We start from the raw sequence: 13,476 nt of genomic DNA, 5'->3' as shown, positions 1-13,476 counted from the left end.
CATACTCAAGGAGTACTGTGAAATCCCAAATATTTCCAGCTTGAAATTTCATGATTTTTGGCATTCATTAATAATAATATTACAATAATAATAACAACTGCATAATATTACTGTTTTTGCTATTCCTAAAGGATTAACAATACCTGACTGAGAACTACAGGGGAGTTGAGATAAATCTGGAATTTTATAAGGCAGTGTTACAGATACGATGGCCAGCAGAATTCTCCACCCATAGCAATGAACGGTGAGGTCATTCAAGAAGAAACCAACAAACTGTCAACAACTGGGATTTGCTCAGATAATAACTAAGAGTATGACTGGAGGGCAGCAATACTTGAATCATTTCATGCTGAAAAATTTCCCTCAGAAAGCATTCCATGGCTCGTCTGTTGGTAGGAGGAGGTAACTGATGACAGGGTAACCCATAGTAAGCATTCTGATTGCAAGAAAAGTACAGAATATGTGGCCGAATTGAAAGAGAAGCTCAATCAGGATGGTTGACAGAAAATAAGTAACCTGTAACAAGAAATGGGTTCTAGGACAGAAAGATGTATCATCAAAATGCCTCTGATGCATCTGCCACCATGTATACCAAATTCCCTACCTCTGCGATAGTGCTGGGTATCATGAGCAGTGAGGGTGATGCTATGACACTCCATTTTTCACCAAGGACCTGAGGGTGAACGCTTCCAGGTACATGAATGTGCTGGAGATTGTTGTGAGAAGCCCTGGATGGATGGATGGAAGGAGGACATGTTCTAACAGGACTCTGCTGCAGCGCACGAAGCAAACAACACAGAGAAATGCTTTACAGGAATCTTCCCCCTGACTAATGGCTCATCTCCAGACCCCAACTGCAATTCCCTGGACTACTACATGTAAGGCATAGTCAAGGCAAAGATAAATGTGAAGCATCACAATACCAAGGCCTTCATCATTGGAGGTTATGAGAAATATGGACAAGGAGGAGGTTAACAGTACCCACAGTCAGTTTCGGTTCAGGCTCGAGGTTATGGAAGCCTAGATCGAACAATTTTATTCTGCATGCTCTTCACTACTTTTGTGTAAATTTGTTTAAGACCAATTAATTCCCCCGAATTTCACTTCTTTTTCCTCTATGGGACGTTTCTGGATTTATCTTGACACTTCTGCATATTCAAAAGGTTTCTTTATGGCACACAATGTGTTTGAAGAGATTCTCTCAAGCCAAGTCAGTTCGAGATAGGCTGCCAAACTTTCGAGAGCTAACATCACACTCACTGAACATCAGCACTCAGAAGCCTATCCAGAACTGATCTGGCTGATATCCCAAGAGAATCTCACCATCATTCGCCAGCAGGAAAACTCTATTTTACACACTGTGTATATTTCAAAAATTTATTTACAACAAACTTTACAGCATCAAAAATAACTTCATTTCAACAACAAAGACAAGGCCATGGGGTAAGCTTGCCCCTATCTGTTATATTAACTAAAACTTGGCAAAACTAATCGCTATGACTACATCTTCCAGCTCCATGGGATGCATATTTCCCCATCTGAGAGAACAGAGTAATAATGCGTCACCCACAAGCGAGTTCCTTCTGTGAGATGGATAAGGTTCTGCTTGTGAGCTAGCAAACGTTTGCAGCAGCTGATCATCAAGTCAGGTGTGATGTTATCATCTTTCTGCAAAGCTACCAGTCGCAATTCTTTCATGGCTGCCTTGTGGAGCTCCTTCTCTATGTGTTTATTACTGGAAAACACAAGGATTTAAAATCAGTACAATGAAGCAAGGGAAGTAACTTGCAAATCTAAATACAATAAGCAAGGTGGTATTCAATATGCATTTTAACTTAATTTTGTATTTTCTTAATTCATGTAGTTTTTCTGACTTGTTGTGATGATGAACTTGATGGACACCTGTACCCACACCAGGAATCAAACCCATAACAATGTGCTCAGCCAGTGAGGTAAACATTCAAAAGCAAGATAGAATAAGAAATTCAACTCTGGGAGAGAAATAGAGATAAAGGAAGCTTATGTGAGCTGTAAAGTAGTGTGATTAAGTAATCATTCTGATATGAGAGTGGCTCCGAAATAGCAATATGTCCATTTCAGGCATACTATGACTTATTGCCTTTGGCTACCTATGGCCATGTGTAAGCTACAGTCATCTCCCTGTAAATGAAATAAGCTGCTCCTAATAGCTATTTTGATTTTGGTTACAATCTTGTGTGTTGTAAATAATTTATTTACTAGAAAGTACACTCACTGCTATTTCTTACTTCAGAACAGAAAGCAACTTTAAATTTCAACATTAGTCAGAGTAGGGGGGGAAAATAGAAAACAACCACAAGTTGAAGAATCCAGGAGAGAAGATCCAAGTCGAGTGCACTGCAATTTAATAAGTGTGGATACGACTCTTTTCCGTGGTCTTCCGTACATCAGTTTACCACTCTTCTGCATTTCAAATATGCATATACAGGATAAATGCTCTGGCAAGACAAGAAACTGGATCCTGCACCACGATAACGCACTCACTCATCGTGCATTCCAAATCACTGATTTTCTGGCCAAATTTCAAATTCCTGTGCTTCCCCAACTTCCTATTCTCCAGATCTAGCCCCAGCACACTTCCACCTATTTACAAAATTGAACTTGCCACTCAAAGGGAAGCGGTTTGAGTCAATTAAGAGATCCAGGCAAATATGGTGTTGTTTCTTAACACACTCAAGAAGGAAAGTCTTGCTTCCAAAAGTGGAATTACCATTAGTGTTCGGTGTGTTCAATCAGGAGGATTTCAAGGGGATTCATCATAATAACCGTAAGTACTGTCATTTGGAAATTACAAGCCCAGTCTAAGAACTCGTACGTCAGATAAACCATTGTAAAACAACGAAAAATGAATAAATTGTGCCATAATTATAACTAATACATATGTTTCAACTTGAAAACATTGGCACATGAAGCTAGGAATGGGGAAAATTAATCAGTACTCTACTTGTATTGGCCAATGTAGGCATACTGGTATAATCCATTATTTCTTAAAATAATCTGTAACTTGATGCAAAATTCTGCCAATTTGTTACTACCTTCACAAATAAAAGTACATGTCTAAATACACAGAAAGTTACTTTGTTACATACATTAATACACTCCTTACAAAAAGTTTGTAATATTGTTATATTAGACAATAGGTGATAGATACGGCCTTGGAATGCAACAACACATGGTATCTGTCTGGTGGACGTTCTCGTCTATTCGCAGACATAAGCCACCATGCCTATCACCTATTGCCTAACATAATAATATTCCAAACTTGTTGTGCCTAATGTAACAATATTCCAAACTTTTTGTGAGGAATGGATGTACCAATCATTCTGAACCTTCATAGAACATTTGAATTTTATATCAGATTGGTAGAAAACTGGTTATTGGTATCATTCAATGTTGTATGGGTCCATCCAGGAAGGCAAGGTTTTTGTTTCTGTTGTTTAATATGCAATAAAAATACTTTATGCTATTTAATTCACACATTAAGAATTAAATAATGGTAGACTGAATGATTGCAGGTAACTCAGTAATAGGTTACTGTGCTGGAGGTCAGATGGTTACAAACATTATACGGTGTAAGCTTTTAGAGTAAACATGAGTTCAGCCAATAGGCAGCCAATGCTAGTGAATATTTCCACACAGGATTATGATATCATATCACTGCAACATATAAGAACTCATACTGACTCAGACTCTGTGTTGCAGAAGGCCCACGACAATGAAGGGTCATTGTGTATATTGAGACTAATTTAATACCCATTGTTTTCCCAAGACACAACTCAGCTGCCAACATGGTGGCAACGAAAGGAAGGAATATGAAAGTGTCATTGTGTGTGTGTTGAGACGTGTTGTTTCATTTATGGGACTTGGACAGTCAGGTTAGAAATGTCTTGCCCCATCTTATGTTGAACTTTAAAGCGGCGAGTTTTCAATCAAAATACAGGACATTGCGTTTAACTAGCATGCAGCAGTTTCCTAACTGTACAACATTGCACTCCTGCCATAGGCTGGTCGCCAAGGACACGCTCTGCTCTGCCCGATATCGCTTCTAAAACTGTAAACCGTATAGTATGTGGAAGAATTAAACCTTGGCAGAATTCTTCTACCCTTTTATTGATCCTAACATCTTGACAATTATTCAAGCAGATTTCATTTTTCTTCTCCCACATTCATTTCTTCTTGTAATATCTCATGTGAATAACACGAGGATATTTTTCAGCAAAATTCCAGACTGATATGGTGTAGTTGCAATGTAATTCATCTATTTCATCTAGCTTAAAGTGCACTATAATACCATGTGCTGTACAAGTAACGTTATTACTTGTATATAATTTCAATATACACAGCAGAGAAACCAAGCGTTTCCAATGTTTTACAAATGTGTTACATTTCATGAGGGAATTAAGAAATCAGAAGGCAAGATCAAATCCTTTCCTTTCCTGGCCATCTTAAGTAAACAAGAAGCATGTGAAATGTTGGAAATATTTTGTTTCATATTTTGTTATACATAAATAAGTTTAATTTACTATAATGTTCTTAATATACTGAAATGAAGTATTCACTTGTCTCCGAAATGGGTTTTTATGAAACTATTAATTTCAGTAACTTCAAAACTTCATGAAACTGTTACATGGAGAAGTGAGTACTTCATTTCAGTATACTAATATGCTGCCACATCTTTCTTTTCCTGAAACATGAATAAAATGTTCTAGTAACGGCTTAGCCTTACGTACAATGCATATGAATAAATCACAGTTTCATTCAACTACGATAATGTTAAAAATATGTATCCATTTTGCATGGTGTGGTCAGATGACTAGCTTTCAAGCAATGTTAGCATAATGTTCTCTTTCAATTAACCATTTGGAGGAACTTAAATTCTGAGTTAAGTCCTGCTGAAGTGACACACTCAAATTACATTAACAATTGCACACTGACACTTACCTCTCATACAGCACAAGTAGTTCAGATGCCCTCTCCAAGTTCTCTGATATGAAGTTAACCACTAAAGAGGCTGGACATGATGCTGGTACAATGAACTGGCCTGTTGGGGACAACATCAAAGGCCCTGCAGCACTTAAGGAGAGAAATAGGATTATTGGAACACATATATTTTTAATGAGAACTTATTTTGATAAAATTCCCAAACTAGTAACTAATATTAGTTGATACTCTTTGGGCAAACTGTGTATGAAATAATAAATACATAATTCTTCAGGGATGTAAGTTCAGAAACTGTAAGCAAAGCTTTTAATCTCTGTGTACTTGTTTTACATACATCTCTCCATCTTGACGTTACTCAGATTAACATTGATTTGTTAATGCTGTCAGTTGAACTTTAATTAGAGTTGGAAGTAATGGGAAAACAAATTTTCTTCCCTGACTTTTTTGGTTGGACAATTTTCAGCTTTCCCCACATTTTTTCTCAAATTAATGAACTCATTAGTAAATTTTTCTCGTTTTACAGTAGTAATTTCTCTTTCTGATGTATAACACTCTCTCTTCTGAATTATAAATATCTCTACCAATAATTTAACAGTACAACAACTAAGTTTTATTCACACATCATCAATTTACTGGTTTTGCTTTAAAATATGCATACACTAATTTCTTAAAAGAGGTGTAAATACATTAGGGTCACATGTTTAAAAATAATAGTTTAAAATTTTCAGCTCTGAAATTAGTGCTGAGAAAAGTGTGTTTTTTACTCTTCTAAATAAAAAGCCAGCTTTTTTATTAAAAAGAAAGAGAAAATTTCTGCTTTTTAGGTTTTTTGCCATTTTGCCCATCGAAGTAAACTCAGATGGTGCAGCAGTCAAGAGAGAGACATTTTGACCACTGTTTCTCATTTCTTTTGCTGGATGTTCCGTAAGTGTGTATTTTAAAACAAATATGAATCAACCATTCCCATACAAAATACAGGAAAAGAAAAATCTTGTTTTCATATGGTGGCCATCTTGGAGCAAACTTCAATTTTTAAATGGAAAGGTGATCATGTGACATATTAGAATGGGCTACATTTCATGAGGAACACAATTGTAATGCTAAATTCAAATCTAACAGTAACGAATTCTGCTGTTGGAAAACATAATGATTCATAGTTTGGGTTATTTTACATTGCTGCCTATCTAGTTAAATTGAGACAATGAGAATGAATGGTGAAACGAAACAATGGAATATGCATGGCTTACAAAAGATTCAAACATAGGATTCTTCGGTTCATAGCACTCCCACACAGAGCTTGGCAAAAAATTTGTCACATTTAACTTACGAAACTACACGAAGCACTGCAGTTAAGATATATACATGTATATAGAGTTTTAATTTCTTGAGATGGGAATATCTGCGAGGAAAAAAAAATGTGTTGGATTTATTACAAGAGGTTATGAAATGAATAGTTATGCATGAATTCACTGATTTTATCATTATACACTTGTCTTTATGTATAAATTAGGGATGGGACAGATTAATCTGTACTCTATTGATATCTACAAATAGTTTGTAATTAAGTGGGAAATTCTGCCATTTTGTTATTATTTTGAGGGATATAAAGGTATAATTAATATAACTTGGTTCTGTAGAGAAACTGTCAAAAAAAATAGTTTCTGTTCCTGGTTAATGAACCATTTATGTTCATCATGGACCATTTGCAATTTTATGAGATAGATACAATATTGGTTATCAGTATCAATAAATTTTAATTCTTCTTGTATGTATGTATTGTTTGCATTGTAAACTACTTCTAATCTAAGGTTGTAATTTAAGTTGTTTCATGAAGGGAGAATGTGTTCTCTCCAAGCATTACATAACAAGTTTTCTTGTAATAAAATTCAAAAACAGATTCAGTAAATTCTATGATGGTATTTTTATTGATATCAGTTAATTTTGATATTGTTTATTCCTACTAAAAATTATTTTAAAAATATCAGTGAAATACAGCTTTCCGTTGGAATAAATAATAATCTAACCAAAGAAGACACACACATGAACAATCATTACTGTACTTACGTTTCCACTACCAGTTGCATATCTGCCAGGCTCTCGGGCCAATCCTCTGGATACCCCCTGCTGCCACTGTAGTCCCCCAGAGATGTTGTAAGCTTCCTCAACTGATTCTCATAGACACCTGCCATTACTTTGGGTTGAAATTTCCTAAATATTAGTGTCCATGTCAGAACTTGTAATTCAAGAGGGAAATAATCACAGATATTCTCAGATATTAATTTAGAACATTTAATAAGCACAATCATGAATTTCATTGCAATTTCACCTATTTTTGCACCAACAATGTAACCAGAGCTGGGTGAATACAATAACATTCTTCATTAGAACATATAAAAATAAAATTGAACATTTACTGTGGCAGACTAAACAATCCAGAGGTACAATTCAAAGATAATTATGCAATTATCAATATTTTTTTAATTGATTTTGTCATGCACTTTTGTTACACAAATAGCGTTTCGACACTAACCCCTCTCTATGATCTGACAAGCATACCGAGAAACCAGTTGTGGATTTGAATACTAGGCAAAACATGAAATAGATAAGGCATAACTTACACCACATGCCATCATTTCACGAAGTAACTGAAGCCTAGCTTTGGCATGTACTTACGATTTTACTCTAGCTTTCGCCACATCATGTGGCTTCTTAGGAGTTAAGACAGTCAGTTGCCAGCCAAAGACTGAGTAAGAAGCAGTGAAAGGGCTCTCTGCATTGTCTTTTACCTTCAAATTTAACCTTTTTAACCAAAATTACCTTCCAATGTTTTAAATTTTGACTATTCTTGTCTTCTTCGACTTCAGTTACTTAGTAAAGCATGAAATATTTTAAGTTTTGGGAATCTTATATCTCAGACATTACCAAATCTAGAAATATATTTGGAGTTAGCTTTGCATGCTAAACAAGTCTCTCACATTCAATATAATAATAATAACGTTTATTATTTAGAATATGAACTGTGATTATTATTATTACCATTAAATGAATAGGTAAAATGAATTGGTGTACAAATAGATTCATCCAATATCTAGATTATTTCTAGTTAAAACTACAAAACTTTGTATAAAAACAGTTGTTCTGCCAAGAAAATTAACATAAACATTGAAGTAAATAGAAAAATGGAATATTTATAGCAAAGCAAAAGGTTATCAGTTTCACGCAATAAAAATTCAACTTCCTGATTATGATTACCATGCATTAACTTCGGTAGCTACTATCAATACAAAACTGATTCATTCCCACTTGAATGTTAACTTCATATAAGTTTTGAGGTAAAAAAAAAGGGTTATACAACAAACAGTAAATACATATCCTGCTTTTCTGGGGGGGAAGAGTATCCTAAATAAATACACCCTTAATTTTAAAAACTATAAATGTTACATTGTACTAATAATGCAATATTTACAATTGTCTTTTCATTACTACATCATCCACTTACTCAAGTTGATGTCAACCTAAACGCATAGCCATAAAATTAGGCATGTGGCAGAAGTTCACGCTCTTCAAAGATTGGAGCACAACCCCGTGTGTTTGAAGGTTTAAGAGTAGTCTGACATGCGACTCCATTTATGGAGCCTTTAAAGAAACTTTCAATACACACGATTACCAGCTCTGTATCGCATGGGACTCGAAAGTGCCCAGGGATAGAGGTCAGTCTCATGTTCGAAGTAGGCAACGCAGCCAGGTCGATGTTAGCACACAGTGCGTGGAACTGGCAACTTATGTGCCACACTCACTTTGCTTGTGCAATATGTAGCAACAGTGCAATTCTGCCCAGCCACCAATTTTCATTCATGGTGGTTGGGGTAAACGCGGTTTAAAATTACTTACATGAAATTTAGAAGATTTCGTACTTCCGCGTTGCACAATTAAATGGTTCAATCCTATTAATTTCAAAGATCCACTGTCTTTATTCACAAAAGGGTACGGCGTTTGAAGCGAAGATGGTACCGCGTCACTACATTGTTTGTTCCCGGGCGGCGGTGGTTGCGATTTTTCCCGTTCGGCAGCACTGGCGGGCGCATCTTGGTTTGCGTCGTCTGCTTCCTGTTGTCTGGTGGCATTGTCAGTTGGGGATTGGGGTGCTGGGCCGTGTTGCTCGGTAATGTGCCGTTCCTGTTCCCCGCGTGGCTGGAGGGGGGTCGAGTATGTGCACAGCATCTTTTCTTTTTCGGGTTGGGGATCTTTCTGAGGACAGGGTGCCAAGTTGGGTGTGCTTGTCCATTGTCCAGGTTTAGTGCTGGTTTCTGCTGGATGATGGCATGGGTTTCTTTGATGGTGTTTTCTATGACAGAGCCGGTTGGGTGAAGTATGGATATGGAGGAGATGGTGTGGTTAGTGGAGTGGAGGTGTTGGGAGAGGCCTGATTTAGGTGTGTCGTTTTTGGCATCTTTTACATGCTCGTTAATCCGTTCTTGGACGGTGCGGATGGTTTTGCCAATGTAGGTGTTGTGGCATTGGCATGTGGCCTTGTAGACACCGGGGGATGCAAGTTTGGGTAGGTAGTATCTCTTGAAGTTGGGTAGTGCCCTTCCGATTTGGGATATGGGTTTGTGTGCTACTCGGATGTTGAAGGGTTTGAGGGCCTTGGCAAATTTTCCAGATGTGGTGGGGTGGTAAGGAAAGGCGATCCATTTGGGTTTAGGGTTTTGGTTCGGGTTATCTCTGTTTCTTGGGTGTCTGAACTGGGCTTCTATTTTTGCGCACCACATGGATAGTTGGCGCTTGGTGTAACTGTTGTTTAGGCCTATTTCCGTTACGCACGCTATTTCATCTAGCAGGTCATCTTCTGTGCAGCTGTGTGTGAAGGCTCTTCTGTAAAAGTTCATCCATACTCCAGCTTTCTGTTTTGGTGGGTGGTTGGATTTTGCATGGATATACTGGGTGCCCGAACCTGGTTTCCTGTATACGGATGTGACGAACTTGTCTTGGAGTCGTCGGATGCTGAGGTCGAGAAAGTTGAGGTGGCCATTTTGTTCCCTTTCAACGGTGAAGTTTATGTTGGAATGTATGTTATTGAGGGCAGTTAGGAGATGGGTTAGGTCCTCTTCCTGTTTGTAAATGACTATGGTGTCGTCGGCATATCATTTGTATCTTATATGAGCAAACTCTGGTTGGGTGAGAATTGACTACTCGGCCACATGCAGCACTATGTTGGATAGGGGTGCAGAAAGGGGGTTGCCCATCGCAACATAGTGCTGCATGTGGCCGAGAAGTCAATTCTCACCCAACCAGAGTTTTCCTTTTTCTTGTTTGTATTCTTCGTTATTCTTAAGATGCTTCTCCCTTCCTTCCTTACAGAATAGCGAAGAATGCAAACAAGAAAAAGGAAAACAGAGAAGAGGAAGGGATTATCTACGAAGTGAAATGTAGAGAATGTCGGAGTGTGTACATAGGAGAAACGAAAAAGAGGCTGAAAGACAGGTTGAAACAACATAGGAATGATGTACGACTTAAGAGAGAGAGAAATGCGATATTTAAACACACGAGAGAAACAGGACATGACATAGAGTGGGATGAGGCTAAGCAGATAGGAAGGGAGAAGAGAATACTAGTGAGAAAATGGAAGGAGACCAAGGAAATGGAGAAGAAAGGTGAAGAAGACACAATGAACTGGAATGGGGGACTGAAGTTAAACAAAGAATGGAAGAAGGTGTTAGAAAGAGTGGAAAGGACAAGAGAGAAAGAGGAGAGAAGAATGAAGGAAAAAGAGCATGAGATAAAGAGTCCAACCACATTCTAGATGGAAGTAAATATGTTTAGCCTTTTAGGTGAAAGTATTGTTGACAAGGGAAAGCCACCTGCTAGAATGTTCCAGAACAACTTTCTAATAGTCTGGAGGGGAGTAATGTTTGTGTATATAAATTGTCCTGTTCTTGTACCTTGTTACATTTGTACTTGGTGCAGAGTCTGAAGATGACCTTGCTAGAAGGTTTAAAACGTTACGTTTAGTTTATGTTTTTTAAAATAAAATAAATTACTGCCTTGGTCAGCATATTTAATTTTTTCATATTATGGAAACAAGGCTTAATGGTGTTATAAAGCTTGATAGATTCTTTCTGGTGCAATAACATGTGAATCTTTTGATAATAATATTGTCAGTATATTGTGTATCCTGCAAAACTACTTTTGAAACTAAATTAGTTGAGTGGCCAAATAATCTTTCCATCGCAGGTATTGGATTCAAGTCCCAACCCTGGCATGTGTGTTTCTTTGCGAGTGACCCATCATAAATTATTTCATCTAATCATAATTTATCCTCATCATGGAATTAACCTGCAGAGGCAATAAAGCAGTGTAATATAAGAAAAATATAAATCTAAAATGCTCTTACCTGTGCACAACCTTAATATCTAGCAGGACTTGAGACACAGCCTTTTCCACAGCTGGTATCCTGAGAAGAACATTATCATGTTTCCTCACATTCTTAATTAACTGAAAAATAGAAGGCAGATGTTTCAAAGTATTCTGTTATCAGAAAGGAACAATTTGCTTGCATAAAAGAATAAACACTTCATTATATACACCACATAGAATGTACATCAATATACTGGGCTCAAAACATGTCTCTTTGCATGTTTGTAGCAATCAACTAAAATTGATAGGCAGATAAATTATATTTTCATCAACATGAATTAATATATTTTTACATAAGGGAAGAAACAATGTATTAATAGTAATTTTGGGCATGAATTAAAATGTAAAATCAAACATACGACTTTATTTATATATTTCAAGCATGCATAAGTATGATCAAAGACACTGTTTCAGACAACTGTTGCAAGAAAATTAGGGACACCTGTCGAAAATTGTTTTCACTCCCTCACACTCTTGGTTTTAAAAAATGCAAGATGATGACAAAAAGAGTAATTGTTGCAACATTGTTTTTTGTACATTTAAGCAACAATTGACCAATATTTATGATGGTTACTTTACAGATGAATGATTAAACATTGTAAATGCAATCATATTTATGAAAAAAATACTAATTTTCAAAGGAAACTGATGATATCAAATGTGAATTCCTTTCAACAGTTCTGGACACACATTGGTAAAATGGCAGTAGCCTCTGACTCTGAGGAGGTAAATAGTAGGCACAAGAGACTTCCAGCTAAGGAGCCTGTTCCGTAAGTCAGGACCTTGTATTATTCACTAAAATATACTCATACCCATTCAGTGAATTGTAATTGTGATTGCTGTACCTTTAACTTGACACTGATCGGTCAACGGGACCAACCATCCAAGACAGAGGATGAAATCTGATACAAAATAAAATAAATACCCTTTCATTTCACCTGGGAAACATCCATGGGCACAATAACCTTAGGTCAAACATGTTTATTATATAGCCTGCATCCCAGACACCTCGGACAGTATATCTTTTAAATTGAAAATTTCCAGCTAATTGAAATAAGCCACATGGGTGCAGAGGTTTGCACATATAGTGGGACCACAGGCAAAAGAACCTGCACAGAACCACATGTCCTGTGCATCGTAGCATTGTACTCGCACGTGGAGGGGAGGGGTAGAGTGGAGCAGGCTTCCCCATGGTCTGAGCTGGATGGATGGAGAGCAAGATGTGTGAAGTCTTCTGGTCGAAGGTTATTTTGTTTGTGGTCACACTATAATTGGATTTATCGGTTCTACTATGAATGTAACTACATGGACACTCTGGGGAAAAAAGTTCCGGTACTTACATCCAACCAGTTATGCCGAACTTCACCACTATTTAATATCACATGTCCATCGAGACTAACACCTGTATCATTCCCAAAGACTAGAGTTCTTCCTTAAAAAGACAGAAAGTTTTGCATAAGTGGCCCTAACATTTCAACGAAAATTGTCAAATGATAAGTTTGATGAAAACTATTAGCAGATGGCTAATAAAAACTACTGATATTTGGACTGAAGAAATTTCAGTGTGATGTTATGAAAAGTTAATAATTAGAATAACAAAATTTGTAAATTTTATTTTATAGCAAGGATGATATGGATTTAACATGACTACACATATGAACAATTTCTTTAGTACAGGATCATAAAAAGGAGAATGTGACTTTAACCTTTTGCCGCCCAAGGCCTTTTTCACAAGTAAGCCTCTGGGTACCGAGCCGATTTTGAGCAAAATGCAGAGTTTCAATTAAATGAGTGTAGATCGGAAGCTAATTGCCCTAGAGAGATGAGTGATATACCGTTGTATGCGGAATGAACCAGAGATTCAGACTATATGAAATTTTTGCAAATTCGGCATATATGTGGTGGGGGGAGGGGGCTAACTCTCAAAATTCCAAAATTTCGGAAAAAAAATTTGGTTCCCCCACCCTCCTCCCAAGAAAAAAGTACATGACAGTGTCGACATGCACATGGAAATGATCGCTGACATGTAAGGAACACAAAAATATTTGCATTATTATCATATGACCAATGTAACTTGAG

General features: G+C 37.0%; 1 protein-coding gene across 1 annotated transcript in view; it reads right to left on the bottom strand.

The window, feature by feature from the left end:
• Nucleotides 1-1,363: 1,363 nt before the first annotated feature.
• Nucleotides 1,364-13,476, bottom strand: part of LOC146001599 (T-cell activation inhibitor, mitochondrial-like) — a 45,984-nt gene continuing 33,871 nt past the window's right edge. The window contains exons 6-10 of the mRNA XM_083139118.1: nt 12,738-12,829; nt 11,375-11,475; nt 7,045-7,188; nt 4,981-5,112; nt 1,364-1,735 (exon numbers count right to left, since the gene is read on the bottom strand). Coding sequence (XP_082995244.1) covers nt 1,501-1,735; nt 4,981-5,112; nt 7,045-7,188; nt 11,375-11,475; nt 12,738-12,829 — 704 coding nt within the window. The 3' untranslated portion in view covers nt 1,364-1,500. The remainder of the gene's footprint in view (nt 1,736-4,980; nt 5,113-7,044; nt 7,189-11,374; nt 11,476-12,737; nt 12,830-13,476) is intronic.

This window comes from Lepisma saccharinum, chromosome 17, assembly GCF_977018435.1.
Source record: "Lepisma saccharinum chromosome 17, izLepSacc3.1, whole genome shotgun sequence".
Taxonomy (NCBI): domain Eukaryota; kingdom Metazoa; phylum Arthropoda; class Insecta; order Zygentoma; family Lepismatidae; genus Lepisma; species Lepisma saccharinum.
The sequence above is the reverse complement of the archived record's forward strand: the minus strand, read 5'-3'. Positions and strand labels throughout refer to the sequence as shown.